The following is a 14,344-nucleotide window of genomic DNA, read 5'->3' as shown; positions in this document are numbered from 1 at the left end:
GGAAGGCGATTAGAAGAGGCATCGGTGTGTGTTGGGGTGGGAATAGTGGGGGGGGGGGGACCAACCTAGAGAGTTTTGCTGATCTGGAGATTGGAGGCCTGTTTCCTATGCTGGTTTCCAGATGTTTTTTCACCGCGCTCTCCAGCACGCCGGAGCAGATGTTCAGGCGGTAGCGCTTAATTGGTGCCTACCCTTGAATATGAGAAGAGGCTGCTGGATCAGGCCACTGGGCCGCCGGGTTGCAGCCTCGTGTTCTCCCAGTAGCTGGCCAGATGCACCACTGGGAAAGCAGGATTCGCCACTTGTGATTCCCAGCACCGCTGCCTCCAACGGTGGAGGAAGGACATAGACATCATGGCTTCAATAGATGTCTAATCCTCTTTGGAATGCATCCAAGCTGGTGGCCCTCGCTGCCTCCTTTTGGAGGGAGTTCCTGAAGAACCTAGGGAGATCCTACTGGATCAGGCGCATCTAGTCCAGCATCTTAGGAAAAGGAAATGGGTTCAAATGAGAGATTCCGACCAAACATCAGGAAGAATTTCGGGCGGTAAGAGCTGGTCTGGACCCAATGGAAGGTGGTGGGCACTCCTTCCTTGGAGGTTTCGAAGCAGATGTTTCTGGCCACCTGTCAGGGTTTGGCCTAGGACCCTCGTACCTACGGGACCGCCTCTCCTGGTATGCCCCGCAAAGGACCTTAAGGTCCATAAATAACAACACTTTGGAGGTCCCAAGCCTCAGGGAGGTTAGATTGGTTTCAACTAGGGCCAGGGCTTTTTCAGCACTGGCCCCGATGTGGTGGAACGCTCTGTCACAAGAGACTAGGGCCCTGCGGGATTTGACATCTTTCCACAGGGCCTGTAAGACGGAGCTGTTCCGCCTGGCCTTCGGCTTAGACTCACTCTGACCCCTTATATGAGATTTGGTATATAAATTTTCCCTTGGCTTTTTTTGCTGGCCCATGTAGGACCAGCATGGATAGCCGGCTTAGGTGAATATCTGAAGTTTCCTCCCTTTATGGCCTTGAATTATGGGCTTCTACTAAAATGAGGCTGCATTTTAAGCTGCATTTTAAGCCGTATTTTAATTAACTGTTTGTTTGTTTGTTTGTTTGTTTGTTGTTGTTGTTGTTTTTCTATTGCATTTTATTGTAAATCATATTTGGTGTTAGCTGCCCTGAGCCTGGCCCTGGCCGGGGAGGGCAGGGTATAAATAAAATTATTATTATTATTATTATTATTATTATTATTATTATTATTATTATTATTATTATTTCTTGAGCTGTGATTCCTGCATTGCAGAGGGTTGGACTAGATGACTCTTGGAGGTCCCTTCCAACTGAATCATCTTCACAACCACCTCCCTAGGAGGCGCTGCTGATTCCTCAGTCTCAAGCCTTCTTTGCATTCTCCCAAGTATTGTAGCCTACCTTTTGCAGTTGTTGTGCAAAATTGCTACGATAAAGCATGCAACTCTGCTTTTTGGGGGGGAGGGGGAAGTGTTATGGAAATTCTGTGAGACACTCTGTGATTTTTATGAAGCTTATGAAAATACGCTCCAAGCTCAAAGGCGGGAGGTGGTGGGTGCAAGATTGGGCATGGCTCCTCTGCTCCTCTGAGTCGCACTGTGGCTCACGACTTTGATTTGGGGATGGACCGGGGTTTTGCTGCCAATGCACAGCTTGACTCGCTTGCTTGAGCCGTCCATGAGTCTTTGCTCAGTTGCCTCATCTCCCTTGGGTGCAGGTTCAGTGGGGTTGCTTGGGCTCATGGGGAGGGGAGATTGAGAGGGCCCTGTCCTTTGACTGACTGTCTTTTCCACGGTTTGAAGAGAGGGAAAACAATCTTCAGAGAATGGCCCCAGTGTTAATTAGCTAATTAGGGGGATGCTGAGAAGGTGTGTGTGTGTGTGTGTGTGTGTGAGAGAGAGAGAGAGAGAGAGAGAGAGAGAGAGAGAGAGAGAGAGAGAGAGAGTGTCCTTCATTTTTCCACCCCCTAAAAAATTAAACCTCTTCACATCCCAACTTGGCCTTTGTTTGACAATGGAACAAACTCCCTTGGGAGGCAGTGGACTTCATTGGAGGCTTTTCAACAAGAGTTTAGAAGGCCACCTGTCTGAGATTCTTGAGCTGTGATTCCTGCATTGCAGGGGTTGGACTAGATGGCCCTTGGGTACCCCTCCAACTCATAGAACTGTATTCTATGATTCTATGTAACTGAGGCCCCTCCAGATGTTTTGGACTGAAACATCCTCCAACCTCATCAATAGGGAGCTGTGTTGCCACCAGCTGAAGTATCACATGACCACACTGACTGGGGCTGATGGGAGAATTATTTGTTTATTTATCTATTAAGATTTACACACTGCTTGATTGCAAAAAACCCGCAACCTTCTCAAAGAGGTTTACAAAAAGATAAAACGATGAACTTATCCGTAAGAAAAATTAACAACAAAAGTTAAGACTTTCTGAACGTTAAAATAACAATAGCAGATTAAGAACTAGAAGCAGATTAAAATTCACATCAATTTTCTAAACATCTGAGTGGACTTGTCTAAACAAAAATGTTGTTAGGAGGCACCGAAGAAGGTACCAGGACTGTTTATGTATGCAATACTACTAGCCCAAAGATGGAAAGAACCAACAGTCACTGCTAGGGAAGAATGGCAAGCCAAACTGCCGGACTATGATGAAATGGCAAAACTGAATGGGAGACTCAGGAATCAAGAAGATACAGTAATGACTTTAAAAAAGAATGGGGGAAATTCATTTACTTAGGAGACCATTGTAAACAAATTAAAACGTTAGCTGGACTTTAAAAATAACGTGTAAAGAAATGAAAGATATGGATAATTTAGAGAGATAAAAATTGTGGAGAATGTAATATGTAGTTTTAGAAAAAATATTTTAAGGACCCATGCAGGGGACAGGGGGGGGGGAGAGCCACAAGATTCAGAGAATCTCATATATGGATATGTTGAAAGTTTTTTTTTCCTTTTTATTATTTCAAATTTGTTCTTGTAAAAACCAATTAAAAATATTATTAAAAAAGAAAAGAAAATGGTACATGCTTGGCATCAAGAGGCAGGGAGTTCCAAAGTGTATGAATGGGTATTATGTAGTCCAAGTCATCTAGGGGGCCCCAGGCTAGGGGAGGTTGGTCTAATTCCTCAGTCTGCCAGCTGCTGCTGCTCTCCCTACTTGGCAAGGGCACTCTCCAGATTTCCTAGTGGCCATCCCATAATAAATCATTGTCATTGGGGGTGGGGCAGGACAGTGGCGTAGCGTGGGGGGTGCAGGGGGGGCCGGGCGCAACATCTGGGATTAGGGCAAATCCACAGGTTAGGGGGCGCAAATCCACGGGTTAGGGGGCGCAAATTACTTGCCTTGCCCCGGGTGCTGACAACCCACGCTATGCCACTGGGGCAGGAAAGGGGAGATGCCTGCTTGAGGCAAAGAGCACATGGGCAGAAAATTCCAGTTTTCTTTGCTACCCCTTCACAACTTATCCAGAGAGCAGATATATTTGGGTGTTGCCATGCTTTCGTAACTACAGCCAGATCTGTGTTGGATTGACTCTCTCTCTTTTTTTAAAAAAAGGAAAAGGAAAAGCCTTCTCTCTTGTTAACAGAATGTTCAAAGCTTTAGAGGAAAGAGATTGATGTGTGCAACTGTGTGGTTTGCATTTCTTTCTGTATACAAGCAAAGCAATGTCACGCCATGTGGTCCACCTACAGGAAAGATGGGCAACATCTGGAGAGGGGGATCCAGATGTGCTTGACTCCAGCTCCTGGCATCTGGCCTCGGGGTTGATGGTAAGAGCTGGGAATCCACCAAACACCTGGAGACCCCCACAGATCTCCCCCAACCATGACCCGCAAACTCAGCTTGGGAGACTGGCTTTTTAAAAAGCCCTTTCAAGAAATACGAATATAAGAAGTCTGTTGGATCAAGCCCATGGCCCATCTAGTCCAGCAGCCTGTTCTTACAGTGGCCGGATACCTGTGGGAAACCCATATGCAGGACCTGAGCGCAAGAGGCCTGTCACCTCCTGTGGCTCCCCAAAACTGGTATTCAGAAGCATTGCTGCCTCCAAGGTCCATAGCTGGAGCCCCAGACCCTGGGCTGACAAAAGGTCCCCTCCCTTTGTTGCAGCGAAAGAGAAGCACTCTGCTTGTGCTCAGGAGCAATCCTCTTTCTTGTTCCTCTTCCGGGGAACCCACAAGCAGCATTTGAGCCCCATCGCACTCTTCCTTCCTGCAGTTTCCTGCAATGGGCATTGGGAAATATTGCTGCCTCTATCTGTGGAGGCAGAGCAGAGCCATCCTGGCCAACAGCCATCTATAGGCCCTTTCCCCCATGAATTTGTGCAATACTTACTTAAAGCCCAGACGGTGGCCATCACTGCTTCCTGCGGGAGGGAGTTCTGCAGTTTAACAATATGCTGCGTGCAAAGTGCTTTCTTTCACCTGCCCTGAATCTCCCAACACCCAGCTTCCTTGTATGTCCAGTGTCACGAGAGGGATGGGGGAATCTTTCCCTTATCCACTTTCCCCATGACATGCATGCTTTTGTTTATTTTTATTTTTTATTTTTTACCAGCAACCAAACACAAAGAGTGAAACCCCCCAGGCGGCTGATACATTGGGTCTACATAATCAATAATAACTTATTTAAATCAACCATGTGTACAATTTTATATACGTTAACATTCATCCATCCACAAGGACATGCATGCTTTTATAAACTTCTATCAGGTTGCCTCTTACATTTTCTCTCAATGAAAAACCCCCTTGGAGGAGGGTCGCTCCATCCTCTTAGGCTGCTCTGCTTGGCCTTTTCTGAGCCTGCTTGGCACAGGCTGGGGCTGGCATTGCAAACAGGTTCTGTGGCTGAGCCCCGTCTCAAATGAAGCTCTATGTGGGAGCTCTATGTGGGAGACAATTCAGTTTCTCCCAGGGCTTTGCTTCCAGCTGAGCATCTTTGCGCTCCCACCAGCCACACCAATAGCTCCTTGGCCCGGAGAGAGCCCTTCCGCAATCAGACGGTTGAGAAAAGGTCAGCTCTGTTGTTCGACTCCCAGGGCAAAGCATGTTGAACTTAAACACAAGTGTTTATTTAAGAGGGGAGGAGCAAGGAAGGCGTATTGGCTGGACTGGAGGGCGAGAGAGGGGGGAAGAAGGCAACATGAAAACAAAGGGTGAGCTGTTCAGGGCACGGTTGCGCAATCCTCACGGAGGGTCAGAGGCAAAGCAGGATTCCACCCCGGAAAGCCAAAGTGCTGTCAGTGACTGGAGCAGCTGCTGACACAGGCCAGAGATGGTGGGGGCGGGTTGTGCAAAAGAGAGAGCACAGATCTTAACATGATACTTGCCGCATTAATTATTCCTCTTTATGCATCCAGGAAACTAGCAGATCACACTTGCGAATTTGATTCATAGAATCCCAGAATTGTAGAGGTGGAAGGGAACCCCAAAGGCCATCTAGCCCAACCCCCCCCCCCGATGACACAAGAATCACAGCTAAAGAACCCTTGACAGATCGCCCTTGGACTTGTGCCCTGAGCCCTTTTACTACCCAGCAGGAAGATGGGAGCGGGGGGAAGATGGAGGCCAAGGGAGTCTTCTAAGCCTCTCAATACTTTTGTCTTGGATGGGCACGAATGGGGTTTCCCTTCCTCACCAGCTATGAGCCAATCAAACTCTCCTTTCCTTTCCAGGGGTCCCAGGTGCTGGCGTTGGAGTTCCCGGGCAAGGCTACTACCCAGGTAAGGGGGTGCTACTACCTGCTGTGTTTATCTTTGTGTTACAGGTGTCACCAAATCCACCCGATTTTATTTGTGTGTGGAATTTCTCTGTCCCTTCCCGCAATCAGCCACCCTTCTCAAAGCCCCTTTCTTGCAAGAAAAGGGTCACAAACAGGAATAATGGGGCGAGATAACGCATTGCCCTGTGGAATTCATGCATGCATTCTTCCATTTGTCTGGCTGATTAATTTCTGATCCTGCTGACACACCCTCTCCCTAAGCGTCCCAGGGGGAATCGCATCGTCTTAAAACGCAATCTCAAAATAATGCATAATCAGTCAATGAGAGCTGGTGCAGTATAGTGGTCAGAGTGTCGGGTTAGGACCTGGGAAACAAGGGTTTGAATCTCCCACACCACCATGAAGCTCCCTCGGTGACTTTGGGCCTGTCACTGCCTCTCAGCCTAGCGTACCTCATAGGGTAATTTGTGGGGATTAAATGGGGGGGGGGACCATGTATGCCGCCTTGAGCTCATTGGCCAAAAAGGTGGGCTATAAATGCAATCAATCAATCAATCAATCAATCAACAAACTGTGAGTCAACAACAGTAAATGCTACAACTGATAGCACCATTTCCAGCGGGTGAGGCCTTTGGCCCCCTGATTGTTGCTGAACTACAACTCCCATCCTCACCCCTGAGCTACGCTTGCTGGTGCTGAGGCTAGTTTCAGTTCCCATCAGCACCAGTGATGGGTGCTGTGTAAGCCTGCTTGCGATGGCTAGGCGCTGTTTGAGGGCCCCTCCTGGGTCTCCTGAGACAACTGTCTTGATCCCTACAGGAGCTGCTGGCGTAGGAGGACTAGGAGGACTTGGTGGGGCAGGTGAGTCCCTGGAGGAGGGAAAGGATGCTCTCTGCCTCCTGCGCTTGAGCGACTGAACGATTTAGAAGATAATGCATGGGGCAGGGAACATAGGTGGTTGTCCTTTCCCCTGTTTCACTCATGGATCAGTGGCTACTTCTCAGGACAGCTGCATTGAACCTAAACTGAACCAAGGATCAGAAAGGGCAACCCTAACGATCGAGGAGGTGCAGCAAATCCCCCACGGGGAATGGTTGCAGCATTTGGGACTTTTTAGTTTAGACTAAGGTGAGCAAGAGGAACTTGTAAAATTATGCATGGCATGGAGAAAGTGGGTAGAGGAAAGCTTTCCTCCATCTCTCAAAACGCTGGCCCTCCTGGACATCTAATGAAGGAGAACAAGGGAAGATTCAGAACCTGCAAAAGGAAGGACTACTGGATAGCTTAGTTGGTCAGAGGGTGGTGCTGATGATGCCAAGGTTGAAGGTTTGATCCCTATAAGGGATGGCTGCACATTCCTGCATTTCAGCGGGTTGGACTAGATGGTCCTCAGGGTCCCTTTCCAACTCCATGATTCTTCATGCATTGCATAGTTAAACTTTGAAACTCCCTCCCACAAGAGGCAGGGATGGCCACCAACTTAGACAGCTTTAAAAGAGGGTTAGACAAATTCATGGAGGACAATAAAGCTATTGACGGCTACTAGCCAAGATGGCTATGCTCTGCCTACATACTTGGAGGCAGCAATGCTTCTGAAAACCAGCTGCTGGAAATAGCACCTATAGGGTGTCACGTTGGCTGCCCATGATATACTTTGGACCTTAGCATCAGACAGTTGGGAAATGTGAGTGGGGAGTCTTCAAAGTCCATTTTAAAGTCTTCAGGGTAGCACCCATGTTTGCCTTTCTGGGGAGGGAATTCCACAGAATGGGGCCAGTCACCACGAAGGCCCTGTCTCTCTTTATGTCCACCAATCTAGTTCACATTAGGGAAGTGTGAGGACAGGGAATTTCAGGCCTGGGTGCTGGATGCAGCCCTCTATGTGGCCCCTGAGACCCTCATCTGCCCTGCACCTACCTGGAGTTGTATTGCCTGGCAGGGATGGGTTCTTGACCTGAGAGGTTGCCTCTTGCTTGCTTGGATGACTGTGAAAGTAGTGTGTGTTTTTGTGGGTGTGAGAATTTCTGACTGCCATGGGGCTTGGGTGCAGCCTACCATACAGTGGCAAGTGCCCCAATTCTTTGCTCTGCCCACTGTTGCTTTTGGGGACGCTTCTCCTGACATTGGCGCTCATCTAACTGTACTGGATGCCTCCCTTTCTCCCCAGGATTTGGAGCAGGAGGAAAGCCCCCCAAACCAGGTAAGTGGCCATCTCCACTTCCCCTGATGCTCTTTGCGACTGACATGGTCTCTCCTCTCTTGTTGGGGCTACTAAATGGGGAGAGGAGGAGGAAGAGGCAGCCCAGTGGGCTTACTTGTGTACTCCTCTCCCCAGCTTCTGTACCAGGGAGGGGAGGAATCTGTGGCCCTCCAGATGTTGACCACATCATGATTGGCCACTGGGCATAGCCAGGATTTTTGTTAGGGGGCGGAGCAGGCCTTTTGTTGCTGGGAGAGGGCAGAACCTCAGTTTGCTATGTGTTTTATTGATTTTTTTATTTATTTAGGGGGGCAGCTGCCTCTCCCTGCCCCCCTGGCTACGCCCATGCTTCTGGGGCTGGTGGGAAATGGATAAGGTTTGGAAAACAGCAAGGGGATAGAATGTCTCCCCTGTGAGGAGTGGTTGCAGCCTCTGGGGATTTTTAGTTTAGAGGAAAAGAAAGCAAGATAGACCTTTATAAACTGATGCACAACCTCAAGAAAGTGGATAGGGAAAAGGTTTTTTCCCTCTCTCCTATAACATTGCAACTTGTGGACATCAGATGGTGCTGAATGTTGGAAGATTTGCGACAGCTAAAAGGAAGGGCTTCTTATTCCAGCATTTGCAGGGGGTTGGACTGGATGACCCTCGGGGTCCCTTCAAGTTCTGTGGTTCTGTGATTCACACAACACATAGTTAAACTGTGGAACCCACAGTTCCCACAGGAGGCAGTTATGGTGAACAGCCTAGATGGCTTTAAGAGGATTGGATAAATTCAGGGAGAAGAGGGCTATCGTTGGCTACTAGCCAGGATGATCAGAAGCACTGATGCTTCTGAATTCCATCTGCTGGAAACCACAGGAAAGGATAAGGCTTTTGTGTTTATGGCATTTGGTGGCTACTGTGAGAATAGGATGCTAGGCTAGATAGGTCCTCTGTGGGCTGATCCAACTGCAGGACTTCTGACGCCCTGGCTTCTTTTCTCCTCTGCAGGTGTCGGAGGGGTTGTCGGAGGCACTGGAGCACTAGGTAAGCTTGCCCTGAGCTCTCCAGCTGTTTCCTGGGAAGGTCTGGCTGAGAGCAGGGATCTCAGACCCATCACCGGCTCTTCTAGGGCTCCCAAGCTGGTGAGAGGGAATTGTTTGGAGGATATGCAGAGCACTGGCTCAGCACAACTGCTGCCTGGGGCAAAGCGGAAAGATGCCACCTTATCCCATTCTATGCTCAAAAGCAGACTGGCAGCTGAGTCTTACTTCAGCACTGGCAATGGGGACAGCGCCCTGTGCTGCATGTGAGGGCAGAATGCCTGCTTGACCTAGTGGTTCTCAAAGTGTGTGGCATTGTGCCCATGGGGTGGGCTTACCTAGGTGGGTACAAAGAAGGAAGCACAGAGGCTGGAGGTGAAAATGACTATCAGATTTTGAAAAGTTGGCATCACTGAATCATCAATTTTCTAATTGGATTTTGAATAAATGCGTTTTTAATTGTAGCTGCTTTGAATTTTATTGTGTTGTTATCTGCCTTAGTGGGTCATGCAGGCTGCTATTTTGAATAATGCATTTTATGGGGTAGGGGGATGAGTTTATGGGACCAGGGGGTGGACCCCAAAAATTTTTTGGGGGGGGACTCCTGGAACTCGCTCCCACAGGAGTCAGGTTGGATGGCTCTTGCTAGTTTAAGAGATGGGCACATAGAAAGCAAGTGGAGCCCAGTGGCTGGACAAAGAAGAGTGGTGGGAGGCAACAGCCAGGGAACCCCCAAGGGAAACCCCCAAGAAGGAAGGCTCAGAGCCTGGGGATTAGTGGCGGGACACTGGGGAGAGGTCAGAGGGAGCAGATTGGAAGGAGCAACTGGATGCTGAAGGGGCAACAGGGTTTAGTGAGCAGGAAGAGCCTGTGACAGGGTGTTCAGACTCCAAGGGGTCAAGAGGCTGCAAAAGAATCCAGGGTGTCTCCCCCTCCTGCTGCAACAAACTCCCCTCCCTGCTGGTCTCCAATAACACAGAGAATAATGAGGAGGGGGGCAGAGCAGAGGTCAGAAACACACACACACAGATGGCTTGGAAAATGTCTGGGAGAGGAGGAACCTTAGGAGGGGTAGAAGGAAGCTGCTCCATAGGGGCAAGACCAGCTTGGAAGTGTTGCTGAGTTGCATGCCATTTCCTTGAAGAAAGAGTTCAACTGATGGCAGAGTCCTGCATCTTTCATGCTGACCTGCATCTGACTCCAGCCCTGACACTCAGTGCCACTTTCCTTCTCTGCCCTAGGTGGTGGTGTCTATCCAGGTGGCGCCTATCCAGGAGGTGTCTATCCAGGAGGTGTCTACCCAGGTGCCGGAAGCCCTGCAGCAGCGGCAGCTGCTGCTTATAAGGCAGCTGCCAAGGCTGGTGAGTCAAGGCTGCAGGTGTCTCTGATGATTATGGAGGTTCTTCTGCCTGCCTACTCCGTGGGACACAGAATCCGCACTCTGGCTGCCTCTCTCCCCCACAATGCAGCCATTGCTTTGCTGGTCTCCCCTCCTGATATTTTCCCCTTAGAAGGCAATTCCCAAACAATCCCTCGGTGGTGATGTTGGGTTGTAGCAATACAGAGATGCAGTCCTTTGAGGAGGCTTCCCATTCTAGTCATTCGAACGCCTTCTCTGCACCAGAGGATGCCATCGCTTGTGGTGCAGGGACATAGCAGAACAGGCAGCCTCTTGTAGGCTTCTGGATGAGTCCCTGTTCTGGATAGCAACTCACCCAGAAGCACAGGGAATGTGCTCCTCTGAGAGCAAGTGATTCCTGCTTTTAGGCACTCAGAAAGTAAATATTTTGGGTGAGGGGGAAGGCGGCTTTCTGAAATGTGATCATGGCTGCTCCAGCTATGACAACAGGGTCTGAGTTCCTGAGACTCTGTTTGTGTTGTTCCTTAAACAGGCGCTGGGGCTGGTGCAGGTACTGGTGTAGGCGTACCTGGAGCTGGCGTGGGTGTACCTGGAGCCGGTGTAGGCGTACCTGGAGGCGGCGTGGCTGTACCTGGAGGTAAGCTATTTCCACAGGGTATGTTGCCTTGATCTCCTCGCACCCCAGAGACTTAGGAACACTGGAGAGAGAATTGGCCCATCTAGTTCAGCCTTGCCTGTGTTTCCTGTCAGCACAGGAAGTGACACAGGTTACATTCCAGCCCGGCAAAGGCCTGCAAGGAGGGCTCAGAACCAGGCTAGAGGGGTGTGTGGTCTAGAGAGGAGGCGTGGCTTGGAAAGTGCCCACAGAGGCCTGGAAAGCCACATTCAGCCCCCAGGCCTGAGACTCTCTGGCCATCCTAGGGCAAGCGATGTGATATTTCTCTTTCTTTGTCTCCCTCCCGCAGGTGGCGTCTTGCAACCAGGAGCTGGCGGGGCTGGCGTTGGGGCCAAGCCTGGCAAAATCCCTGGTAGGTCGAAGGCTGCCCCCTCTAAAATCCAGGGGCAACTTGGGGAACAGCCAGATGTTTTTGTAGCGGACAGGGAAGAAATCTGTGCAGTCTGGTGTGTGAGCTGGAATGCAGCCGGTCCTTTGAAATGGTCACTTCTCCGAATTTTGTGGTGCAGATCTCCACCCAAAAGGGTACCTCGGTTTTCGAACGTAATCCGTTCCGGAAGACCGTTCAACTTCTGAATTGTTCGAAAACCGAGGCGCAAAGGGATGGCTGCAAGTTCAATTGTGAAAACTGAAAAACATGCAGCGGAAGCCGTTCGACTTCCAAGGCGCGTTCAAAAATGGAAGCATTTACTTGCGGGTTTTTGGCGTTTGAAAACCGAAACGTTTGGTTTCCTATGTGCTCGAAAACCGAGGTACCTCTGTGACAGCAGCAATATCAGCTAGTCTGTAATTTATTTGAGGGAAAGCATAATAACACCTTAAAGTTGGAACCACCACTTTATTAAATTGATTAAGCATATTTAAATTTCTAGTGTGCTAGGTCTCTCCAGATGTTTCCAATTGTCTGGGGAGGTTGTCTCGATTGATTGCCATGTCTAATATGGGAGATGAATGGCTAGTAGGATAAAGGCCTTGTCTTGCTTTGAGCCGCCCTGACCTGGAAGGTCAATTTCTCAGCAACGGACCACACCTGAGCATACCAGGAATCTATTGACAGACCTGTTGTTGGTCACCAACATTTAGCAACTACTATACAAGCACCAAAAATGTCAACACCTTCCAGTGAGATACATGTTGATTTGAATCATCTTCCTAGCAAGGGTAACAAAGGAGTTGGATTTATCTTTCTGTTACAAATTGATCCTGTTTCTTCAAAGGCGGCTAGCCATTTCTGTAGGCTACATGTTGCAGATGCTCCACTGCCTTGGCTCCATGGCTGGTGCTCACAGTTTGTGCTCTCTCCTCGACAGGTGTGGGGATCCCTGGCGTCTTCCCTGGAGGTGTGCTCCCTGGCACAGGTGAGTTCTGTCCCATTCTGGAGAAGGGCCATAGCTCAGCGATACGGCCTCTACCTTGTATGCAGAGGGTCCCAGGTTTAGTCCCCAAGGCCATCTCTAGGTATGGCTGGGGATGTCCCCTGCTGGAAACCGTGGAGAGTTGCTGCCAGTCAGTGTAGACAGTACCAAGTTAGGTGTACCCGAAGTCTGACTCTCAGGGTAAGGCAGCTTCTTCTGTTTCTATTTAAATCTGCCCTTGATCTGGAACCATGTGGACTGGAATCTTAGCTCAGCTGCCTTGCAGGCAAAAGGTCTCAGGTTCAGTCCTTTCACAGAATTATAGAATTGTGGCTTTGGAAGGGAACCCCCCCAGGGTCATCTAGTCCAACCCCCAGCAATGCATGAATCTCTGTGAAAGCATCCATGACAGATGGCCATCCAACCTCTGCTCACAAACCTCCAGTGAAGGAGAGTCCACCACTTCTCATGGGAGTCCATTCTGCTGTAGAACAGCTTACTGCCAGAAAGTTCTTCCTGATCTTTAGCCAGAATCTCCCTTCTTATAACTTGATGCTATTGGTTTGAGTCCTACCCTCCAGAGCAGGAGAAGCTAGTTGCCTCTTCCATGTGACAACCTTTGAGATATGAGAAGATGGCTCTCCTATCTCCACTAAGTCTCCTCTTTTCCAGGCTGAACATACCCAGCTCCTTCAACCATTCCTCACAGGGCTTCAACTCCGTATAAGGCAGTTATCTGTGTTCTCCCATAGGAATGCAACAGTTCAGCACATGGTGTCAAAAGTCAACACATTCTTAGCACATCCCATCCTGTTTCCAGTTTCCAGTTCAGCTTTTGAGTGCATTCAAATAAAGACCCACATTTGAAGCCCTGCTGTAGTTTTTAAAAGAGTCCAGCATCTTCTGTTCCTCTTTCAGGGATCCGTTATCCTGGTGTAGGAGTCCTGCCTGGCGTTCCCACCGGAACTGGAGTGAAGCCAAAAGTTCCAGGTAAGCCTTCTTTCCCCTCCCCAATAATGGCTTGTATCCATTCCTTGCTCCAGAGAAGGTGGGGTTTGTCACCTTCAGATGGGCTTTGTTTCTCAAATTACTATGGCAGTTTTCATAGGTAGGAAGTCTCCTGCAGCCGACTCTCAAGTCGTCCGGCTGCTAGAACAAGCGTAGCCATTGTGGTGCCTCCAGATGTCATTGGACCCCAACTGCCACCAGAGCCAAAGGTCAGGGCTCATGGGAGTTGTAGTTTGATAACATATGGAGGGCACCATGTTGCACTACCCTTGCACTAGAATATGGGCCGTTTCACACATGATGAATGCTCACTACTACAGAACTCCGGCTGTAGTACTTACTTAAGAATATCAGAAGACCCTGACTGGATCAGGCCGGGTACCCAGAGGTGATGACGGGAGTTGTAGTTTGGCAGCATCTGGAGGGCCAAAGGTCTCTTGCACTTTGAAATCCACTCTTTTGGCCAAAACGAGCTTTAAATAAAAACTATTATGTGTGATCAGAAAATAAATGTATTTCACATTCATTGCATTTATATACCCAACCTTCCGTCTGAGGAATTCAAGGTGGCGCACATAGTTCTCCTCATCATCTTATCCTACCCTGTGAGGTAGGTTAGGCTGACAGAGACTGGCCTAAAGTCACCTAGGGAGCTTCATGGCTGTGTGTGGATTTGAACCCTGTTCTCTCCCAGGTCCTCGTCTGACACTAAGCACTAAATTGGGCTTCCTCAACTTCGGCCCTCCAGATGTTTTTGGCCTACAACTCCCATGATCCCTAGCTAGCAGGACCAGTGGTCAGGGATGATGGGAATTGTTATCTCAAAACATCTGGAGGGCGGAGGTTGAGGAAGCCTGCACTAAATCTTGCAACACTTCAAGCCTTCTGCCGATTGCATTGAAATGTCTTGACCACCATGTATCATGATGCTAGTCCTGTGTGTGCAGGGACAGCCACTG

At 49.2% G+C, this 14,344-nt stretch overlaps 1 protein-coding gene across 2 annotated transcripts in view; it reads left to right on the top strand.

Annotated features, from left to right (window-relative positions):
• Nucleotides 1-14,344, top strand: part of ELN (elastin) — a 60,507-nt gene that overhangs the window by 20,944 nt on the left and 25,219 nt on the right. Inside the window, exons 2-10 of one of the 2 annotated variants that reach the window (XM_028708380.2) lie at nucleotides 5,715-5,762; nucleotides 6,581-6,622; nucleotides 7,929-7,961; nucleotides 8,955-8,990; nucleotides 10,228-10,347; nucleotides 10,879-10,983; nucleotides 11,312-11,374; nucleotides 12,333-12,380; nucleotides 13,296-13,367. In XM_028708380.2, the coding sequence (XP_028564213.2) occupies nucleotides 5,715-5,762; nucleotides 6,581-6,622; nucleotides 7,929-7,961; nucleotides 8,955-8,990; nucleotides 10,228-10,347; nucleotides 10,879-10,983; nucleotides 11,312-11,374; nucleotides 12,333-12,380; nucleotides 13,296-13,367 (567 nt within the window). The remainder of the gene's footprint in view (nucleotides 1-5,714; nucleotides 5,763-6,580; nucleotides 6,623-7,928; nucleotides 7,962-8,954; nucleotides 8,991-10,227; nucleotides 10,348-10,878; nucleotides 10,984-11,311; nucleotides 11,375-12,332; nucleotides 12,381-13,295; nucleotides 13,368-14,344) is intronic. The other variant, XM_077919235.1, reaches the window with a different exon arrangement.

This window comes from Podarcis muralis, chromosome 15 (genome assembly GCF_964188315.1).
Source record: "Podarcis muralis chromosome 15, rPodMur119.hap1.1, whole genome shotgun sequence".
NCBI lineage: Eukaryota > Metazoa > Chordata > Lepidosauria > Squamata > Lacertidae > Podarcis > Podarcis muralis.
The sequence above is the reverse complement of the archived record's forward strand: the minus strand, read 5'-3'. Positions and strand labels throughout refer to the sequence as shown.